At 45.1% G+C, this 23,077-nt stretch overlaps 1 protein-coding gene across 3 annotated transcripts in view; it reads right to left on the reverse strand.

Annotated features, from left to right (window-relative positions):
* LOC111867211 (forkhead box protein O) overlaps nucleotides 1-23,077 on the reverse strand; it is a 323,346-nt gene that overhangs the window by 34,997 nt on the left and 265,272 nt on the right. For all 3 annotated transcript variants that reach the window (XM_033752592.1, XM_023856842.2, XM_023856843.2), the window contains 2 exons: nucleotides 18,354-18,774; nucleotides 12,786-13,499 (listed from right to left, as the gene is read on the reverse strand). In XM_033752592.1, the coding sequence (XP_033608483.1) occupies nucleotides 12,841-13,499; nucleotides 18,354-18,774 (1,080 nt within the window). In that variant the 3' untranslated portion in view covers nucleotides 12,786-12,840. The remainder of the gene's footprint in view (nucleotides 1-12,785; nucleotides 13,500-18,353; nucleotides 18,775-23,077) is intronic.

Consider the following 23,077-nt stretch of genomic DNA (forward strand, 5'->3'; position numbering starts at 1 on the left):
CTTCTCCAACACCACATTTCGAAACTTTCCAGATGTTTCTGATCTACTGCCCTAAGTGTCCATGTTTCAGCCCCATACAGAGCTATGCTCCAAATGTAGCATTTCACTAGTTTCTTCCTCAAATTTAAGTCCAATTTGCTGGTAAAAAGATTCTTCTTCTTGCTAAATGCGGCTTTTGCCATGGCAATCCTGGATTTAATTTCACTAGTACACCTTCCATCATCTGTTAACAAGCTACCCAAATATTTAAAACATTTCACATTCTCCAGTTGTTTTTGGTCTATCTTTATTGTGACTGGGGTTGGTTGTCTCGAAATTTTCATTACTTTTATTTTCTCCACATTCGTTTCCATGCCAATTTCAATTAGTCTATCAATCATGCCCTGTAGCACAGTTTCTTCCTTAGCCATTAACACAAGGTCATCTGCATATTTCACAGTTACTATTGTCCATCCGTTGCATAGATACTTGGACGTCGACTTACGACGAAAAAAAAAATGATTAAAATGTAAAAGTTTTTAAAAATAAATTATAAAGATGATAAAAAGATTAGAAAGGTTAAAAAACACTGTTAATAAATATATGGCCGACATACGACCAGTCAGTCAGAACGGAAGTCGGTCGTAAGTCGACAACGAAGTGTGCGTGGAACTACGCCGCTTTGCGGCCAGTTCATGAACTTATTGACTATGGTAGTATAAACCCATTATTGCAGAGACAGACAGAATACAGGTACGGTGCCAGAGACGGTCATGAAATCGCGATACGTCATATTTTAAGTTAAATATTCAGTGCAATGGAAAATGTTTCAAGCAGAAACTGTAGATCCCATTTACGTATAAGTTCGTGTATTATGAGCAGTTCTTGCGGAAATCAAATTCGACTAGAACTTCATGTAAACTGTGCTTTGAGGTTATGGACTGATATCAAGAAACCCGGAGGCTCGTTACTGCGTTCACGAGAACATACAAGCAGAGACCTTGTTTACTGGGCGGATACGAACCCAAATTAAATTCGGTCCACAACTTTTCGTGTAAAATCTCGGTATCAGCGATCACGGAAATCCGTGACTAATTACTGCTCGTAATTTATTAATTTAGAAGAACAAACTGATTAACATAATCGGCATTATCAAACTGAATTCATGTTACGTATTTTGTGTAACGAATATATATTGTACAGACTGACAGACTCCGTGATTTTAGTCCGCAAACGAACTATACCGACCGAGCGAGCGAGCGACCGCCGCTTGCCAGCGAAGTTTAGTGCCAACTTTTGAGGATAGAGGGTGTCGCGTGGTCAGCTAACGAATCCCCACAGCCGTTAATTTCGGTTTTCTAGACCGGAGCCGCTATTTCCTTGAAATAGCTCCTCAATCATCATCACGAGGCTGAACTGACCCCGTTCCAGAACCACTACTTCTCAGAAAAAAAATCTGGTAGCGCCGGGAATCGAACCCGGACCTCTGCATCTGTAGCCAGGAACTCTGACCACTAAAGAGGCGTTACAATATACTGTAATTCTTATTAATTTTATTACCTGTTAAAAGTTGTTCATGTATGTGCCATTTTTGCATCCAAATTCCTACGCTGTTTCAGAGGAAACATAACGACTGGAACCACAAAAACAAAGACGGAAATAAAAGAAAATATAGTGCTAATAGCAACGAGGAGATGCGAACTTCCTGGAATAAAGATTTTGATAACACGGAGCAAGTCTTACGTTTGAGCGCGTTCTCAAAACATGACGACAGTCAGCTTTCTCTTCTGAACGAAGCCGATAATAAAACAGGCAGTGCAGGAGCGATGAGTCTGATTCATGGAGGATACATTAGCATAAAATATGCGACGGTAAACCAGCCTTCTTCCTCAACAGTTAACAAGAAGCCTTGAGGAGCTCAAAAATGTACAGCTATCCCTGTAACAAGCCGTGGAGGCCCATAGGGTTGTGAGACGTCGAGGCTCCCACATTTTCTAGACAACCGGCTCACAGATGGCTCTGAGGTAAAGTTACAGGTATCCCTGTAACAGGCCGTGGAGGCCCATAGGGTTGCGAGACGTCGAGGCTCCCACATTTTCTAGACAATCGGCTCACAGATGACGGTGAGGTTGTCAGCCTTACGCGCCGGCCGCCTTTTACCTCCAGAGTCACAACGGGACAATACGGAATGAGGAGGCTGTGACATAATTTGAGGTACGATCTCGACATTTTCCTCGCGGAAATGAGGAAAACCACGAACAATCTCAGGATGGCCAGTCAGAGGACGAACCCATGCCAAACATTCGACCGCAACGTTCGGCATAAAGCCTCTAAATACTAACATTAACGAAAATCCGTTGGCGCTGAGTTATTTACCTGGGAGAACGAAAGTATGAAGACCCGCACCAATTATTTCGGGCGACACATCACACACTGCGTCATCGAGTTCCCCGCGAAATATCGGAATTTGCCAAGAGAGATTAATCCATGCGTGCTACGTGTCCGGAAACTCGCATGTAACAAATGTACCAATTACCGAGTTCATAATTCTCATTTGATCCGTTCGCATATGAAGCCATCCATCTCTCTCTGATCTATACATTTTCCTCTCATTTATATTCATTCAGAGAGTGATCAAGTTCCGAGGTAACACAAAAAAAATGGGTAAAATTTCAGTTTAGATCTGTCCGGTACACCACAAACAACCCATCCGGCCACTGGACATCCACGTCCGACAGCCACGCCAGTCCCGCTCAACAGCGGGGCCTGGCCTTGCAGGTGACATTTCCAATAAAACTCCCTCACTGCATGAACTTGGGTTACCATCCTCGAGTTCACGGCGACGTTTACCGCTTCGAATGGTTTACACGCCAATTTTTAACAAGATATGTCGAAAAGAACGTAAATTGCACAATGACGTCCTACACATACCCTTAATTTCAACTGTCTGAGGCCCGAGGAAGTGACCACTGTGTTCCGAACCATTTCAGCAGTGATAACGTGGGCGCGAGCTATGATTCGGAGCCTCATGGAACTGGGGCACATGGACTCGACCACAATTCGACGTTATTTTCGTCTTTGTTTCAGACGCTTCTATACAGCCCCCCCAAGACATAAGGAAAACTGCACAATGCAGCCATTTTTATTCTATTGATGCTGCTTGGATTATTTTTATCCGCGATCGCGTCACCTAAGCTCAAGGTAACAAACAGATGGGCGGAGTGGCCAGCACCTTTATTCTATATTCTAGTTCGAATATCGGGAACGTCACGAAATGCACTGAACTGGCTCAGGACTGTCAAATGGTGAGCTGTCATACTATCAGAGTCTCTTGAAAGATGCTTATTTAACGATGTTGTCAGTACTAAGACTCTGCAAAGCGGCCTCCGTAGTCTAGGGGTAACGTTCCCACCTCGTGACTCAAGGTACGTGGGTTCAAACCCGGCGGAGGTCGTAGAATTTTAAGGGCGGAAAAATTTAGGGAACAAGTCTTCCGGGAGGGACTTTAAGCCGTGGGTCCCGTGTCGTAGCTTTACGGCACGTAAAAGAACCTCATGTCCCAATGGGACCTCTGAGCCAAATTAAGGACATTTCCCGACCAACAGTAGTCTCTAACGCCTCTGGTAGATAGGGGAAGCATCGAGATACCGCTGAGCCGGTAGAGGCCGTACTCGCTGGCTGAGTCGGGACTGATGGCACGCACCAGTACCGGTAGGGAATAGAGACTGGTAGAATATCATAGGGGGACGCACAATGTACCAACAGTTTGTCTAAGTGCATGGGGAAACTCACCCTCTCCAATAACAACAACAAGACTGCAGTGTCTGTGCAGCAGTTGGGAGAATTAGATCTCAAAGGTGGGCAGAAGTACTCTGAGAAAACCTGCCTAGTGCCACTTTTGCTCACCACAAATCCCACGTGGCCTCACCTGAGACTGAACCCGTGCTGCCGCGGTAGGAAACAGGCGGTTAACGCCATTAGTGGTGCTGATCTTTGTATTATACTGACATAGGCAGTCAGTTCATTCGTACTTTAGGGCAGACGCTAGATAATAAATCAGTTTGAACATAAGAACTTTTTCGCCATTGGTTCGTAAGTGCAAGATGCATGCTGGGAATCGCTACCTCCATTAATTTCTTGCACATTACTTCCTTAAACATACACAAAACTGTACGGAGCCTCATGTCACATATTTACCTAACAATTCATTAATCAAACAGGACCCAAAAGGAACCGGAAAACTTAGCTGTTTTCTTATGCGTTCAATTAAAACTTCTTCTACCCCTCGCCACCCCGCTAATTTCGGGGTTATCAATCCAGGGAGAGGCAGCAGGATGTATTGACAAGGCCGATCACCCTGAGGCTGGACGCGACCAACCGTGAAAGTGTTTACACCACCAGCATGTAAAGAGTATTCAAAAGACTTGTTCCAAGTAATTAATTTAGAAGTGCGGGGAAAAAAATGGAAAGCTTAGGCTCCTTTCTTCTTCTCTTCCTTCCTTTCTTTCTTTCTTTGCTTGCTTCTCTCACTTTAGAAGCGAACTTGATGGGAATTTGATGGAACAGGTCATTCAAGTGAAGAGTAGAAACAATTTACAGAGTACAATCAGTTTTATAAGCTCGTGTCATTAGTGTAAAACAAGGTACTGATACGGACACATGTATGTAGAAGTGAGATGATAATATTAAAGCGGATTCTAGATAAACAGGTTCCAAATACGTCGCTCATGACTGGGACTTTATGTTGACGGTGGGGAAGATATAACGAGGGATTTATTTACCAACTGAAGAGGTTATTAAGATGCCGCAGCATACAACTCTGATATGCTATGGACACCTTCGTATTGGAAACACACACGTTGTATCCTTCGACTGTTTCTGCTCTGAAATTGAAATGAGAGTACACAGTGTGTGTAAGATTTGAAGTTTTCACGGCGGTGATTATGAAGAATGCCGTCTTCTGAGATGTGGCGCTGTGTAGACATTGTGTTAACCGATGTTTCGGAGGAAAGTATCACCTCTATCTTCAGGGTATAAGAAATCCGCGAGGTGGCTGCAGCCACAACACAATATCTACACAGTGTGTACTAGTATCAAAAAGACAGTCGAAATGTTTTGCTGTTGTCCCTGAAGATGACAATATTTTGAGGGCGGGAACTTAGCCCTGCGTGACCAACTTCTACATGGGTTCGACGCACGTTAACTGGTTCCAACTACAACTACTTCAACACACCACATTTTCATCGTACTTTCCTCAATAAAAAAATTAACGGAGGATTACGAGATCATCCTGGTGTCTGTGATCCCCCCCCCCAAATTCCTGAAAAGAAAACATCCATTATCTGAGCACAGCATTTCAGAATTCCGACGAATTTAAGTTCTAAGAAAAGTCGGATCGCTAACATGATTATGGGCGTCCTAGGACAGAACCAGTTCTCCAAGTGGGGCAGCCACAAAATATGCTTACAAACTTAAATTTAAGGCGTTTAAGGCTATTTTACTCATTTACCTCGAATATTTAGGCTAAAAGAATGATTTTAATTATTGTCACGTAGTATGGAGTGTGATTATAGACGGGGTTTGAATTGGTGGCTCGATTTATTGACCACTTATACACTCACGACTAGTGACTATGCTTTACAGAACATTGACACACACACTAAACGTTTCCTGGCAACGGCTTTTAACACAGCAACTGTTAACAGTCTCACTCAATTACACACTTCAGATATCACACATAAGGACTTCTCTTAGAAGCCGGGCTTTCAACTGAGCACTCCTGCAATTAACTAGTTGCCCCAAACCGTCCCGGTTATAACATTTCGGCACGGAGCACATAGAAAACACCGTTCTTCTGTTGCTGTACTATTGTTGCGTTCGTGTCTGTTGCTGCGGGAACGTGTTTACCGAGCCGTTGCCTAGACATGGCTCTGGTATACCTGCTAATTTGGCGGTCGTTGCACAGTAACTGCTCTACACGAGGAGTACCATTCAGTTCCCGTCTCCTAACGATTAAAGCATAAACGAGTAATTCATTACATAATTTTACATATTTTATGTTTAAATGGGCGTGAACGTCTCTCATCGAGCAACAGAACATGAGGACAAAGTGACGAGAACTTTTGGAACTGAACGCGGCGACGCAAGAGCAGGACAAGGACAAATGCACGCAAAGGAACACAATAATTATGTGCCTCACCAAATATTATTGTGTTAAATTCGAGGATTATGAGATAAAGTGGACAAGTAGCATGCACGGGAAGATGAAAAGCGCATACAACATTTTAGTGGAATAAAATATGAAGGGAAGATAGTATTTGCGATTGAGAAGCACTGATACAATAATAATAATAACAATAATAATAATAACAATAATAATAATAATAATAATAATAATCAGGGCCAGGATTTTGATGACATGTCATCTTTTTTCCCTTGTATCCTATGCGATGCTCTTAAATATATAAATCTCGCAAATGAGCTGCTGGTTACATAAATGTAAATTTTATAGGTAATTTTTTGTCATTTTTAGGTTTAAGGTCATTTTTTTATTTTGGGGGTAATTTTTTGGTAAATTTTTGGACTTTTAAGGGTATTTCTCGTCATTTTTGGCAATTTTAGGGAATTTTCCTTCATATGTTTTCTAAAATGTGAATAACATGGAAGCGAAGTGTTCTTTCTTTTCTCCTTTGGGTCATTTTTCTGGATTTTTTCGGTCATTTTTAAAATATTTTCAGGTCATCAAAATCCGGGCCCTGATAATATTAAAATGGATTTAAAGAAATAGGGCATGATAGCACATACTGGATTTGCCTGAATCCAGAGAGGATCTTGTAACACGGTAACGAACCTCCCTCCGCGTTTCCTAAGACGGAGTACATCTTGACCAGGAGCGCGACTGTCGCCTTAGCTTCCCAAGAATAATCTCATGACCGGACACTGCTCTCGTTACAAGACGTTTATATATCGTCTTATTCTTAACTCGGCATTAGTTCGAGATGAGCGGTCAGCTTCACAGCCCGGCCGCTTTGTTCCCATAGAAAGAGTCCCCGGTATTCACAGGACCCCAGAACCAGGTTATACCGACTGAGCTATCGCAGCTCCACAAACAGAACGCGTGTCTTACGGTATCTCAGTCCCCTAACAGCGTAACAATTCCGGTGTGCGCTGGTTACGTCACTGCCTCCCGAGTGTCAACGTGTCTGGTAACTTCTGCAGCTCATTAGTTAGGCGATGACACTGCTTAAAAATTACTTCACTTTTCTCCAGATCTTCTGGTCGAGATGCCGTTTCTGTCCAACAAACATTTAGCGCAGAAAGGTATGTAGGGCTTCAAATAACGTATCAGCTGTTGCTGTCCAGCTGTAACCCGAAATACACGTACTAAGTTTCATGAAAATCCCTCCAGTGGTTCTACGGTTGTTACACGCGGATGGGCGGACAGACGGACAGCCAGACAGGGCTATATTCTTGCTATTTTCCGTTGCGAACGCTCCAATAAAATCGTTATTTTCCTGTGAACAAACCTAAGCACACAAATACACCGAGTTCTGGAGCGAGTGGGAGACCCAGTTAGCACTTCAATACACAAGAGATGAGGGAAAGTCTGCGACAAAGAAGTGTTTTTTATTCTGGATCAACCTGCGGCCCATAAAAAGATATTTCAGTATAAAAAGCAAATCGCTGAAGGCATGCTTCTTGGCGCTAAGATTTTGGCGAGGTTCATAATTAATGGCTAGCTTGTAGGTGGCAAGTGTATGCCATCAATCATCAGAGCGCCATCTTGAGCAGGGCAAAGTTGGGAAGGAGAAGGAGGGGTGAAAGCATTTTCATGAAACATTCATTAGGCCCTTGCAACAGTGAAGTATACATGTGCGGCACAAAGCTGATGGTTCAGGCGTCGCGGGGCGTCCCTCACATGTCCATCTGCTTTTCCTCAGGCTGAAAGAAAATGGCGATGTAACTGCCCTTTTTTTGCACCTCATTCGTCATCTATTCTTCATAACAATATTGCTGTAATTTGCCATTTTAACGGGAACAGCTGAGAAAGCTTCATTAAATAAACCAAGGAGCAACATTCACTCCCTTGGTAAAGTTAAATCTGTCCCTGTAACAGGCCGTGGAGGAACACGGGGTTGTGAGACATCGAGGCTCCCACATTTTCTAGACAGTCGGCTCACAGATGGCAGTGAGGTTGTCATCCTTACGCGCCGGCCGCCATTTACGCCCCAGGAAGATTCCTGGTACTCATTTCTGTTAGGGGATGAGTCGATCACAGGGCCATAGCGCGGCTGGAAGGATTAGGTCAATTGAAATATGCAATGACCTCATCTGGAATCGAATTTGAGACTTTCCGGCTTGTAGCATAGTGCTTCAATCAACCACGCTACCGCTTGAACCTACTAACAGATGGAGACATCTGTCATGCCAGCAAATATCTGGGCTGCTATTCCAATGCCCCACCCCCACACCAGAATATGCAGCTGCGGTGCTAACCGCTATGACACAGACAGCCTGAACTTAGCACTGTGTTGCACGACAGACAGGCGCCTCTCCTTAAGTTAACACTGCTATGACAATATAATATATGCAAATCCTTGAACGACAATTAAGAAGGCGGTGGTGGTTGTTAAAACTGATTTTACGCTTCAGTAAATTTCATGTTCAGATTTAGCAATTCTGTCCCACACTTCCCAACCCACCGCTGTTTTTAATCGTGTTGACAAGTAGAAGCTTAAGGAAGGGGGTTGGAAATATGTAATGGTTCTTGGGGTAGAAAAGAGGGGCTGTAAGATCTTATTTTGTAGACCTCGCTCATCTCCCAGGAGTTTCCTCCCGTCTTTGTTACGATCATCAGGCAGATTAATTCATTTGCGTACTGCAGGCAATGTTCGTGTCAAGAAAGAATGGGAGGCTAATAGCACAGTGCGGAAGGACGAGGACGTGTATTTTCCTTTAAACGCTCCCGTTTGAACACAGAGACCGACGGAAGTTACGAATCAGTAACTGCCGTCAGTGGCCAATAGCTCGCGCGACTCTACTTACAAGCACAAGAATATTAATACTTAGTTTCTATGTAACTACGAGGGAGAGTCAGAAAATAGTCCACGAATTGATGTAATAGGTCTTCTATGTGTATCACTAGGTAGCAGCACAGTCTGGGTACCAGACGCGCATGCACATGTTCAGAGGCTGATTTCAGTAGTCAAAATGGCTACCGTGTAAGATTTGAGGCTTTCACGGCGGTGACTATGAAGAAAGNCTCCGAAACGTCGGTTAACACCACATATACACGGTGCCAAATCCCAGAAGACTGCTTTCTTCAAAATGGCTACCGTTCTTGAGGTGCGTACTACCGAAGAGTGGCGTTCTGTTGTGAGGTTTCTGTGAGCAAAAGGGCTCAATGCAAAGGATATTCATAAAGAAATGTTTGTCGCTTAAAACGGTTCAGACTCGCTGGCAAACGTTTCGCTGAGGAGGAAGAGGTTGAAACGGAAGTGCGAAAGTGGCTGAGACAACAGTCAAAAGGCTTCTGTGCTGCGGGTTTCGACGCACTGGTAAAGCAATGGGACAAGTGTATCAATGTTGATGGAGGATATGTCAGAATATCACATGCCTTACGTTTTATATCTATTTGAGACCTACTTACCGACTCTCCACGTATCTGGCCACTATTTACACTACCTATTTGTGCTAGTAACCCGTTACATTACTGACACCGACTCAGTTTTGACAATGCCCCTGTATCAGTTTTTTATTATTGCTAGTGGGGTGGGACTAAGTCCCTTGTACTGCGGACACTTCTGGCCTATTTTACTAGCCCCAGATGATAGGTGAGGGTGATTGTGGAGCAAGTGGTGGAAAGAAGATTGGCAGGGGGAACCGAAGTACTCGGAGAAAACCTGCACCAGCGCCACTTTGTCCACCACAAATCCCATTTGACCAGACCCGGGATCGAACCCGGGCCGCTGCGGTGGGAAGCCAGCGACTAACCGCTTGAGCTATGGCGCAGCCCCTGTATCAGGTTAGTACCAAAGCATCCATGTTAGGTTATTATGTGATCCCGTTCTACGTCTACAATTCGATTCCCACCTACTGCTTCCAGTTTCTGTGCATATACCCGGCCACAATCCGATATTCGGCTGTTGTTTACAATTTATGTACAAGCGTCTGGCTACAGTTCGATCCGAAATGCTCTTTACAATTTTTTCCCAAAGTTTCCGGCCACGGCTGTAACCCCCCCCCCCAATTTTTAATAATTTCTGTGCAAGTGTTGCTGGAATACTATTTAAGCCTCAGTATTTAATAGGGCATTTATGGCACATATCCTAGCTGTATAATTGTACAGAATTTTCTATAGAAACACTAACTCTTTAGAAAGTTTATGTATTTGAAGGTGTCTTATTTGTTCCGCATTTTCGAATTCTGAATGACGGAAAAATCAGAGGAGAGTCTTACACGAGAAGTTTCACTGATGCATCATTACGTGACGCTGTGTTTATGTCAAGTGTTAACACTGACAAGACTAGCCAGCGAAAACGCAAATGCGACATCCCAAAACAAGCCTCCATTTTCATCGCCACAATCACGTGCGAAAGAGGACCGCGTTATTGAAACAGAAGAAGTTAACTCACCATTATACAGACACAAAAACGGCGTGCAGTTGATACAGCAACAACACTCGCCAGTCCGACAGTGATCCAATCATAAACACATGTGCTTCTTGTCGTCAGGACGCGGGACAAATGAGAGTTTTTGTATGGCTTCACGATACACTCGTTTATTACGTCCTCAAGTCTAGAGAGGACAAGCTGAGGGCGATGGTACCGTAATGGATGTCTCCTACTAGAGATGCCTAAACCTGCAGGTGGTTCCCGGGGGTTTTATTTGCAGTGCGGAGGCCAACTAACCATTTACACGAGATTTCAGATTTTCACGACTGTGAAAGTTTATATTGTGGTCTTCTGATTCGTGACACCGTATAACCTACGCGGTTACAAACATTTCGCAGGAATCTGTTACCTCTAAAAACACGTACAAGACTATACGGTCTCATAAGCGGCATCCGTAGTCTAGGGGTAACGTTCCCACCTCATGACTCAAGGTACGCGGGTTAAAACCCGGCGGAGGTCGTGGAATTTTTAAGGGCGGAAAAATTCAGGGAACAAGTCCTCCGGGAGGGACTTCAAGCCGTGGGTCCCGTGTCGTAGCTTTACGGCACGTAAAAGAACCTCATGTCTCTAGGAGACCTCTGAGCCAAATTTATAAGGACATTTCCCACCCAACAATAGTCTCTAACGCCTCTGGTAGATGGGGGAAGCATCTAGATACCGCTGAGCCAGTACCGCCGAACTCGCTGGCTGAGTCGGGACTGATGGCACGCACCAATACCGGTAGGGTATAGAGACTGGTAGAAAATCACAAGGGGACGTACAATATACCACTGGTCGCGGTGCATGGGGAAACCCATCCCCTCCAATAATAATAATAATAATAATAATAATACGGTCTGAACAAAGAACTGCACAATTAAGAGAATGAACTTGACTTAAGCGGTAACACCTTTGAGTTGTATTCGTAAGGTGCCCAGTTCGAATCTCGGACAGGGCAACGTCTATCTTGACTGAGAATTTCGAGGTTTTCTTCTCCTCAGCCAAATACTAGGATACCACTTCTTTTCGCTTCCTTCCCAATCCATTATCCGCTAGCATTCAATTATTCAATAAGCCAGAAGGAAAGAGACCACTGGGAAGACCAAAGCGTAGGTGGGTGGACAATATTAAAATGGATCTTAAGAGAGATATGATGAGATGGTATGGATTGGGTTGATCTGACTCAGGATAGGGATCAGTGGAGGGCTCTTGTGAACACGGTAATGAACCTTCGGGTTCCATAAAATTTTGGGAAATTCTTGAGTAGCTGCAGAATTGGCGGCTCCTCCAGAAAGGCTCAGCTCCACGAGTAAGTACGCAAGCGTCGTTAGTAAATAAACCATAAATAAGCAAATAAATACACTTATTGAATTCCATACAGATTTGTGAGTTTCCGTTAGCCAGTTAGGTTATGTTAGAGCGTCAGTTAATGCTGCATGGGTTGGCAATTTCTGTATTTATATTCCTACGTTTGTATTACAAAGATGAAGAAGAAGAAGAAGAACCATAATAACGGAAAATAGCTTAAATTCTCTATTGTGACGCAACACAGGAAAGGTGGTGCTCCAATCTGGAGCAACTTTACAAAACGCGTTGGTGCTATTCCGGGCTGAAAAAGGGCTTAATTCCCGAGGGCTTTCATTTTAACGAAGCTGCTTCCTGTGTCCTGTGACGTCATAACCGTTCTTCCCAACAGCGGCACGTGTAGGGATGAATCCTCTAACCTGAACTGCAACACTTCCTTCTGTAATACATTTCGCTACTGATCCGGTGCGTCCATCTGCTGCAACAAAGCTGATCCAAATACTACCAGTCTGTACATCAGACAAAAGTATAGGCCAAAATGATTTATTTCGTCATGTTCGGATCCCTTGCACAGTGAACAGTTTTTAAGAAAATTCCAACCATTTATATCTGGGATCATGAATGTATGAGTTAGGCTGGATCAATACAGATCAAAATTAACTTAGTAAGCTTTTACCACAGATCTTTGAAATTTAGTCGATCCACGTACGGGACAGTGTACCTAACGCTTGGCTATGAGGTAACGTTTGAGGTGAGTGGCTAGCTTCACGCTCAGGCCCCAGGGCTGTGTGACTGTTGCTTATAGAGCAGCAACCCTTACCCATATTGTTCCGAAAATGTGAAACTCACCACGTGGGAGCTGCAGGTAGCCTCCTCCTCGCCCGGCCGGGGGCCCTGTTGAGGGCTAGTGCACCCAGGAGGGCCCTGTCGACACAGTGGTAGAGTAAGGTGTGGCCGGTTGCTGGGCTCCGACGCCTTGTTGCAACTCCTGGGCTCCTGGAGGCGCCTGATGCCCCCCTGGGTGGTGGTGATGGTGGTGTTGGGAGAAATTGAAGTCCAGACTTCCATCCATGCTTAGCTCATGCTTGATCACTTCCTCCACATTGCAGTCAAACCCGCCGTGCAGAGTTTCGATGTTGAGGTTAAGGTCGTCCAGTAGGGCGTTGTTGTTCAGAGCGCCCATTAGCTGCCCCATCATTGTGGACGGGGTAGGGGTGCCGGGGCGGCTGTCGGTGTCACGTGACGACAAGGCACGGGGTGGACCGAACTGAGCGCCCTGAGGGACGGGCTGGCCCCGCAAGGGGTCAGGTGATGAGTCGGACTGTGGGTAGGACGGCGAGTGCTGGAGATGACAGGAACAGGGCTGCATCCTGTGTAGATGGCACTGAGACAGGCCGTAGGGAGAAGCTGCGTGTAGCTGCTGGCGAGCCCCAAATTCGTAGGGAGGCGGCGGAGGCGGTGGTTGCTGCCCGTTGCTGCCCCCGTAGCCTTGCAGAAACTCGCCCCCTTGGTGTAGCTTCATGCTCTCCGCCAAGTTACCTGCCAGCTGTTCCGGACCGAACCCTAGAATGGGGCGCCAACAGATGTTAGGAACAAATTCTTTGTAACATTTTTCTTAAAATTCATATTTTGAGGTGAAACTTTCTCCTCCACACGAAATCACAACGAAAATACAGCTTAAGGATAGATCAGAATTGAACGAAACAGGACGTAACATTTATTTATAACATGTCACCACACAAATTCCACACTTCTGGTATTAACGGTCCAACTCAAAAACTTCCTCTTCTCTGTTTTCCTGAAAAGTGACAAAATAAGAATTACACAATTTCAAGCATCCACCAAAAAACAGAAAACCTCAAACCCTACCCCAAATTCTATATGGACATTCCGAAGTTTATACTTTCATTCCACCAAAATTTGGAATAATCTCCCATATTATTTGCAATGAAAGGGCGGTTGGCAATTAGATGTAAGGTTTGCTGAAACAACAATCACATTATTAAGTTCTGTCGCATAATTGGCACTCATGTCGCTCCCGTTTCTGATGATCCAACAGTCGTAGTGTTGCTATTAAGGTATAAAAATGTAAAGCTATCCTTGCAACAGGCCGTCAGGGCCCATAGGGTTGTGAGACGTCGAGGCTCCCACATTTTCTACACAATCGGCTCATGGATGGCGCTGAGGTTATCAGCCTTACGCGCCGTACAACCCCCAGGAAGGTTCCTGGTACTCATTTCTGTTAGCGGCTGTGTGGACCCCAGAGCCGTAGTGCGGCCAGAAGGTTTAGGTGAATTGAAAAAAATCCACCTCATCGGGAATCGAACCCGCGAACTTCGGATCGCAGCATAGTGCGTCAACCAATTATGCTACCGCGTAGGTAGACTTATGATATGGCTAGGCGCTGAACGCCTGATTTTCATACCCAGGGGCTGTCTAAACCAGCCGACAGACGCATACAGTTCGCTATTAAATTCCGGATAAAGGATCTGGAAGGAAAGGGTCGTACCTATCCAATCTGGAGACACTAGCCCGATATTTGCTTAGTGATCGAGTAAGTCATGACCAAACGCGAGCAGAACATGTGGTGTTGGACAAAACCGAACGAACGTATCACATCACCATGGACACAAAGCAGTTCTTTTCTGGAGAAGGTATGTAGGGGAAAATACGTATCTGGAAAAACTCAGGTTTTATGTGAAACGCCAGTCTCGGTACGAGAAGTGGACTTCGAAGCTTCCGAAACATTAACATGTGACCTGCGATCGGACTGGTAGCTATTTTCTGTGTTTGTGTTTCTATTCAATCAAACATTATCACCTACGCCATGTAACGAAACGCCTGTGACATTCACAACACTTCATTTAACACGAGGGACTGAATAAAACCATATCACTTTCAGATCACTCACGCTCGGGGCCTAGATTTGAACCCCAGAACCTGCAGAACAGGAAGAAATAACGTTATTCACGATGCTCTGTTCTATCTGAATTCGTTAGCAGGGAAAGAACAATTCTGACAATACTGACGCGGGGGCTCGGCGCGTTCACGTCATGTCGCGTCACCTGGAGTCTTTAGTACCGTCTGGAAAGGCCAAAAAACCGACCGGCTGAAGAGGAAGGCTAAGGGCGTCCGTGTACATTCTAGAAACGACCCTTCAGGTGAAGCTGACCGTGGGAGGCAGGGCGAGACGTGAAGACAAACTAAACCATCAGAGTACAGAGTGACTGGTGAACTGTACTAGGGTTCAGTCAATCCAGTTCCCAATGAGGCAGGCAACTCTGTGGATGAAGAGACCGGTACGTCAAGTTGACCTCTCGCCTCCAAGCAGTGCAGAGGAGGTTAAGAACACGTTGAGCTTTTATGTCGACGCACTTTAACCGCCTTTACTATGGAGTGCCTGAGCAAAACCCGTCTGTTGTTCAGACAGGTAGTCCTGTGTAGTTAGTTAGTTATTGGAGAGGGTGGGTTTCCCCATGCACTTAGATCTGTATTGGTCCATTGTGCTTCCCTCTATGATTTCTACCAGTCTCTATATCTTACCGGTACTGGTGCTTACCATCAGTCCCGCCCAGCCAGCGAGACCGGCTCTACTAGCTGAGAGGTATCTATAATGCCTCCACCATCTACCGGAGGTATTAGAGACTGCTGTTGGGCGGGAAACGTCCGTAATTTTGGCTCAGTGACCTCCTTTGGAGATATGAGGTTCTTTTACGTGCCGTAAAGCTACGACAGGGGACCCACGGCTTAAGTCCCTCCCGGAGGACTTGTTCCCTGAATTCTTCCGCCCTTAAAAATTCGACGACCTCCGCCGGGTATTTGAACCCGCGTACTACGAGTCATGAGGTGGGAACGTTACCTCTAGACTACGGAGGCCGCTTAGTCCTGTGTATATAATGTAGTGAAATATATCGTGACAAGACGTCTGAAGGCCGGAATAGTGGAACCAGAAAAGACCTCCACTGCTAAGCAACGGCTCTGTAAACACGTTCCCGGTGCAACGAATGCGCGAGCAACAACAGATATATTGTTACGAAAGAAGAGAGCTGGGGTTTGAGTGCTGCGTGCGGTTGAGCTCTGCAGGGGAGGCTGAGAAGAGACGGCGATCCATTACAGTCGAGGGCATAGATGGCAGGCATTTCTGAAAGAGAGCCGGCGAGAGAAGGATCTGAGAGCGGTAACCTGAAGAATCTCCACTGTTAGAAGCCGCTGCCAGGCAAAGGCTGTTGAAGACTTGGGTGTTTACAGCAGTGAATTGTAAGGTGTTGAGATCGGGGGTGGTGCTGTAATAACTTATAGTTCCGCGCAGTCGCACACCCCTAAATCGTAAGAGCATATTGTCCGATGGGACTCAGTAAATAACAACGCTGATAAGAAGGGAACCGTACCCTGCCATAGTAAACAGGCCTGCTGTGATTTCTGTAATCAGACAGGATGTATCGAAATGCATGGCTGCTGAGAGTTTGGAAGGACGCAGCTGTTGTTCCTGGGGCAATTATTTTGATTTTATGAAGTAAATGTAAACATTTCGAAAGGGGGGGCACGGGTATAAAACAGTGGATTTTGTAATAAACAAATAGTCTGATTGTGTACCGAAAGAACAAATAAACACGAGTGATAACAAAATAGAAATGTTAATATGCCTCTGGTGATCACAGTTATCATCATTTCAAATTTCGAGTCGAATCTCCGGCAACGTAAAAAAAAAAACTCGATAATTCGCGCGCGTTCTGCAGACTTAATGAAACTGCTCAGCACTGTAAAAAAGGCGACGTTACCCTGTACTTGACTAATTAAGTACTACGCCATGAAGGCGTATGGGGCAGTGGATATATAGATCCACGTATTCTTTATCTCAACACTAGTTGGAGGTGGGTTGTCAGCTTCAAGCCCCTGCCACATTACCCCCGGGGAAAGATCCCCCGGTACCCATTTGACAGTGGGCTGTGTGAACCCCAGAACCGGTCTGGACCACGTGGAGAACAGAAAATTCTTGCCCCTACCTTGGCTTGAACTCCGACCCCTCATTTGCCCACCCAGTAGTCTGTCGCTATACCGACTGAGCTATCCTGGCGGGGAAAGCGGGATGGGCGGGAAGCTGACCACCCACTTCCATCTAGTGCCGACGTCAAGAATGGTGGAGCTATACCTCCACTCCCCCATATGTTTTCATAGCATAGAGCGTAACTACGTGATTCAGTGCAGCTATAAATTTACCTTTGTTTGAAGGCGGCCGCCTCTGTATGCGCATGCGTGCTTCCCTACGGGTGTTCACAGCCTACAGAGGTGACATCTGAACGGCAATAGCTCAAACATGAAATTCCGTTATACGAGGGTTAAAACACAAGATGATGGTCCCCTAGAAAACATTCGGCGATTTAAATTTAATTAATGTAATTATACAAATAAATAGTAACCTCAAAACTGAGTGCCTGGGCAGCACACTTCGTCAGGACCGTATGTGTGTGTGTGGGTACTTCGGAGTATGCAGAAGACTAGAGGGGACAGCGGCTTGCAACAACGTCCACAGAGAACAGACGATTAGACTATAACTTTTTTTTTATTCCTACTGGGGTGGTCATTGGATTTTTTTCAGTTGACCTAATCCTCCAGCTGCACTCGGCCCTGGGGTTTACTCAACCTCTAAGAGAAATGAGTACCAGGAATTAATTAAATAATATTCCTGAGGGTTTAGCGCGGCCGGCGCGTAAGGCTGACAACCTTACCGCCATCTTTGAGCCGATTGTCTAGAGTCTAGACAATGTGGGATCCTCAACGTCTCACAACCCTATGGGCCTTTACGGCCTGGTACGGGGATAGCTTTTCTTTTTTTTTTTTTTTCGTGGGGTGAGACTAAGTCCCTTGTACTGCGGCCACTTCTGGCCTATTGTACCAGCCCCAGATGATAGGTGAGGGTGATTGTGGAGCAATTGGTGGAATGAAGATTGGCAGGGGAAACCTACGTACTCGGACAAAACCTGCCCCAGCGCCACTACAAATCCCACTTGACCAGACCCGCGATCGAACCCGGGCCGCTGCGGTAGGAAGCCAGCGACTAACCGCTTGAGCTATGGCACGGCCTCAACTAACTAACTTCATGGAGCTGAGCTCTTCTTGAGAAGGTGCCAGTTGTGCACCTACTCAAGAACTCCCCAGCATTTTATGGAACCCGAAGGTTCATTACCATGTTCACGAGAGCCCTCCACTGGTCCCTATCCTGAGCCAGAGCAATCCATACCATCCTATCTCTCTAAGATCCATTTTAATATTATCCACCCACCTACGTCTTGGTAGAAGATTACACTACAGCCTTCCTAAATGGAGACTGCGATTAGAGCAAAGGGTGTGTAAGTACCGGAAGGCCATGGAAGAGACGGGAACCGGAAACCAAGATGCAGAAATTTAAGGAAATCGCACCTGACGCTGTAGAGTACGTCGCCCACTCCGTCTCGACGGGCACCGGACGGAAGGGCGACATTCGGCCACAAGACGAAGCGTTGGAGGAGGCGCGGGGTCTGAAGTCAGGACTCAGCTGGAAGCTGGCCGTCGCTACGGCAGGTGACCCCGGGAACATGTCCAGGCCCTCCGAGATTGAGGAGCTGGGGCTGGGCGTCGCGTCGGTCGCCGCCTGAAGGCCGTTCCGCAGTGCCTCCACCTTCTTCTTGACCCTCCCTCGGCGCTTCTCGAACTTGGACGTCTCCATGGAGGTGGCACGACGGCGGGCGCTCTTCCCCGGCTTGGCGTCCGGGTTGATCATCCACCAGGATGACTTGCCCGTGCCCTCGTTCTGCACGCGCATGAAGCGGTTGTGGAGAGACAGGTTGTGGCGGATCGAGTTCTGCAACACAAAGTTTTGTTGCTTTACTGCATTGTTATAATTACACGTATCTGCAGGGTCCCCTCAGGTGGGAAGCTACGGTCCTAGCGGTCCTAGCCAATAAAACGCCATCTCAATTTCTGCCTTGCACAAAGCTCATTCGGTATGGCGACAGCGTAGACGGCCGGGGTTCGATTCTCGGGACGAGCAAGAGATTTCGCTCTTCTCCGCAGAATTCACTCCGGCTCTGGGGCCCATCCAGCTCTTTTCTTAGGGGTAAAACGGCAACCACTCACCTCAATCTAGTGCCGAGCTCAAGAATGGTGGAGCTATACCTCCACCCCTCATACGTCTTCACGACCAACTTTACGCAACGTCCTCTAGCCGGATGCTTTCAAATACACAGGCCACAAGCTATCTTTTTGATATCCTTGACTGTATTTTAAAGCACGTCTTACAACCTAATAAACAAATAACTACTATGCTACAAGCCAGAAGGTCGCGGGTTCAAGTCCCGATGAGGTCATTGGATTTTTCCAATTGACCTAATCCTTCCGGCCGCACTAGGCCCTGGGGATTACTCAGCCTCTAACAGAAATGTGTACCAGAAATTAATTAAATAATTTTCCTGGGGAGTAAAGCGCGGCCGGTGCGTAAGGCTGACAACCTTACCGCCATCTTTGAGCCGATTGTCTAGATAATGTGGGACCCTCGACGTCTCACAACCCTATGGGCCTTCATGGCCTGGTACAGGGATTACTTTTTTACTTTTACTTTTACTTTACTTTACGGTTACTATAATGCACCAGCACTGCGCAGGCTTCAGTTTACTTTTAATAACAACAATTTCAGCAGCTATCCAATGGTCACGTGATTAGTGAGTAATGAACTGCAAAGACATGAAACCGGTAGTGACGTAATGCATTATTGTGGCATGTGCTTGGAAGGGCTCAGCATAGCCAGCCTCCATGTGTATTCCCCTGTCGATACTACGCAACGGCTTGGTAAAAACGTTACCGCGGTAACGAATACATATGCAACAATAGAATTATTGCATGATTCCTTTTATATGCGGTCCGCGTAGTACCAAAGAAATGTCGACACTCTCTTCTCTAACACCGTGAATTTTTATTCTAATCCTTCCGGCCGCACTATGGCTCCGGGGTCGACTCAGCCTCTAACAGAAATGTGTACCAGAAATTAATTAAATAATTTTCATGGGGAGTAAAGCGCAGCCGGCGCGTAAGGCTGACAACCTTACCGCCATCTTTGAGCCGATTGTCTAGATAATGTGGGACCCTCAACGTCTCACAACCCTATGGGCCTTCATGGCCTATTACAGGAATAGCTTTACTTTTATATATTAATTTGTATTTTTAAACAGCGAAAATTTCGCTTAGTTTCAACAATCATGCTCCTGAAAGAAGAAAGCAGTCTTCTGGGATTTGCCACCGTGTATATGTGGTGTTAACCGACGTTTCGGAGGAATGTATCGCCTCCATCTTCAGGGTAGAAGAAAAAATATAAGAAATCTGCAAGCGAAGAGACCGTGAGAACCGGTAAAAGCAGACCGAAACGTCGGTTAACACCACATATACACGGTGCCAAATCCCAGAAGACTGCTTTCTTCATAGTCACCGCCGTGAAAGCCTCAAATCTTATAATCATGCTCCTCTTTATGTCACATCGGTGTACAAGTACTTTTACGTTTAAAATATGTCAAACTAAACATATTCATTTTACACAACAACGTATTTCACAGACATCCCTGTTTTCAGGTCTCGACTACATTACCTCTCAAAGAGGGCGGCTTTCTTACTGCTGCGAACATCTGTAGAATATAGTGGAATTGGATAATTAATTCAAAAAATTTATTTACTTTATTTTCTTCCTACTCCTTAATACTGACATTACCTGATTATCTGCTTTTCACGTGCAGGGGTGACTACTGATGGGGTGTGGATTGGCTGATTGGATTTATTGACATCTTATACGTGTACACACCACTCGGAACTACACTACAGTTCACCGTTATATACACACACTAGTGACCTCAGTCTTCACTTGTCGTATCCTGGCAACGGATTTCAACACAATAACTATATTAGTCTCACTTTAACTAGAACACACATTAAGTCTTCTGTCCACAGCCAAACTCCTTTCTTCGACTGTCGTCTGAAGAGACTCCCTCAATTCTGATTCGAGTCAGAGTAAGAGTCAGGGTTACTTTACGACTGGCGGTTTACCGCCAATCAGTTCGTCTTGGCATCAGGCCCCTGGAGGCCCACGACCAGAGATTTTTTTTTTCAACTGAACGCTTGCGGTAATAGTCCTTATGTAACAACCTCTCTGACGAGAAGATGGATTTGTCTCTTATGAATATAGTCGACCTTTCGTCAAGTGTATATTTCGCACATATGACATGTTATCGAAAACGCTTCCTTTTGCTTCACATACAAGTTCTCTGTCGGTACAGGCTTTACAGATCAGATCATGCCTAACTTACACATCTTATGCTACAATGAAAACTTAAGTAATTTGAACTGTCATAAGCTTGACCACCGCCGAGTTTAAGCCTCTTACATTTTCTGTGTCTGACTTCACCTTGTCCTATGCCGTGAACATGTTTTCTGATTCCAGTGGCCTGGAATCCTCGTTATATCGTCTCGAGGAGGACCCAACAGAAAACGCCGTTTACATCGTATCCCAGCAATACTTCGATTGCTGCTTACGTATTCGTTGCTGCGGGAACCTGTTTACGGAGTCGGTGAGTAGCAATGGACGTCTCTTGATTCGTCTATTTTATAGAAGTGGCTGTTCTAGTTACATATTGCATAATCTCCAGTTTATTTCGAAATTCTCGACTAACAATATGATCAGGTACAGTGTGTATAATTTATCCATTTCCTGAGAATAAGATAAAAAATTATTGCGTCTTCCGGGTTCCACGCACTCTTACTATATTATTATAACCATTTCAATATAGTCTCCTCTAATATACATAAATTATGTTAGTTACATTACATGGAAACATTTCTCATTTATTATCATCATTTTAACACAGGCCTAAACGGACATGAAGCCGGAAGTTACTACGCTACTTAGATGCATCCTCTCTCGGCCAATGCGAACTTATTTCAAGTCTCTCCGCTAAGGGAACACGTTACAAAATATGAAGTGAATAAGTACAATGCCATCTACTAGCATTTGCTGGAAACTTCCCTTCCTTACATATAATTGAACAAGTGAACCTCTCAACTCCCTAAGGTCATTATATAATTATCCCCTCTCCGCTAGACAGCAAGTGCACCAGTTTCCAATCTTGCGTCTCCGTCCCACTGTCGCCCTCACATCGGGGAGAACCGTGGCGCCGACGCCCGCACGGGCCGTAGGAACCATCAGGAAATGACGCCCAATCGAAAAATCTTGAAATTCAAATCCGCGAAGTCTTTAAAAAAAAAAGAGACAAGGAAAATTCTGTATAGAAGTTGCTCTGGGAACTTTGTGGCGTTAAATGGTTGGGGGGGGGGCGGAGGGATACAGCTACAGACGGCAACCGTCCGTCTGTCTATCCGCGTCAAACAATGTGCATCGGGCTGGACGGATTCTAATAATAAAAAAAAAAAATTTCACATTAAAAACTTATCACCCACGTCTGATTCACACTGTGCCATGAACAAACTGAAATTTCCTCCCGAGAAAAGACATCTCTGTTATAAGTTGGCTAATGAAGTTTAGAGAAACAATCGCATCGCTGTTATTTTGACAAACATTTCCATAGCCGGAAACGCCATCTTAATATCATCATTACATCTAGTCATAGATATCTCAATTTTCCTCTTCCCTTCAGATTTCTCGACCAAAATTCTGTAGGCATTTTTCACCTCCCAATGTCCGAGTTTTCTGGAATAAGTTATGAGCAGGGCCCGGATTTTGATGACATATCATCTTTTTTTCCTTGTATCCTATGCGATTCTCTTAAATATATAAATCTCGGATATAAGCTGCTGTAAATTTTATAGGTAATTTTTTTTTGGACTTTTAAGGGTATTTCTTGTCATTTTGGGCCATTTTANTTTTTTTTGTCATTCTTTGGTAAATTTTTGGACTTTTAAGGGTATTTCTTGTCATTTTGGGCCATTTTAGGGCATTTTTCTTCATGTTTTCTGAAATGTGAATAACATGGAAGCGAAGTGTTCTTTCTTTTCTCCTTTAGGTCATTTTTCTTAAATTTTCCGTCATTTTTTAAATATTATCAGGTCATCAAAATCCGGGCCCTGGTTATGAGGGTGTGAGCGCGATTAAAGTGGTTCGGGATGGGAAT

The sequence above is a fragment of the Cryptotermes secundus genome, unplaced genomic scaffold (assembly GCF_002891405.2).
Source record: "Cryptotermes secundus unplaced genomic scaffold, Csec_1.0 scaffold565, whole genome shotgun sequence".
Classification (NCBI taxonomy): Eukaryota; Metazoa; Arthropoda; class Insecta; order Blattodea; family Kalotermitidae; genus Cryptotermes; species Cryptotermes secundus.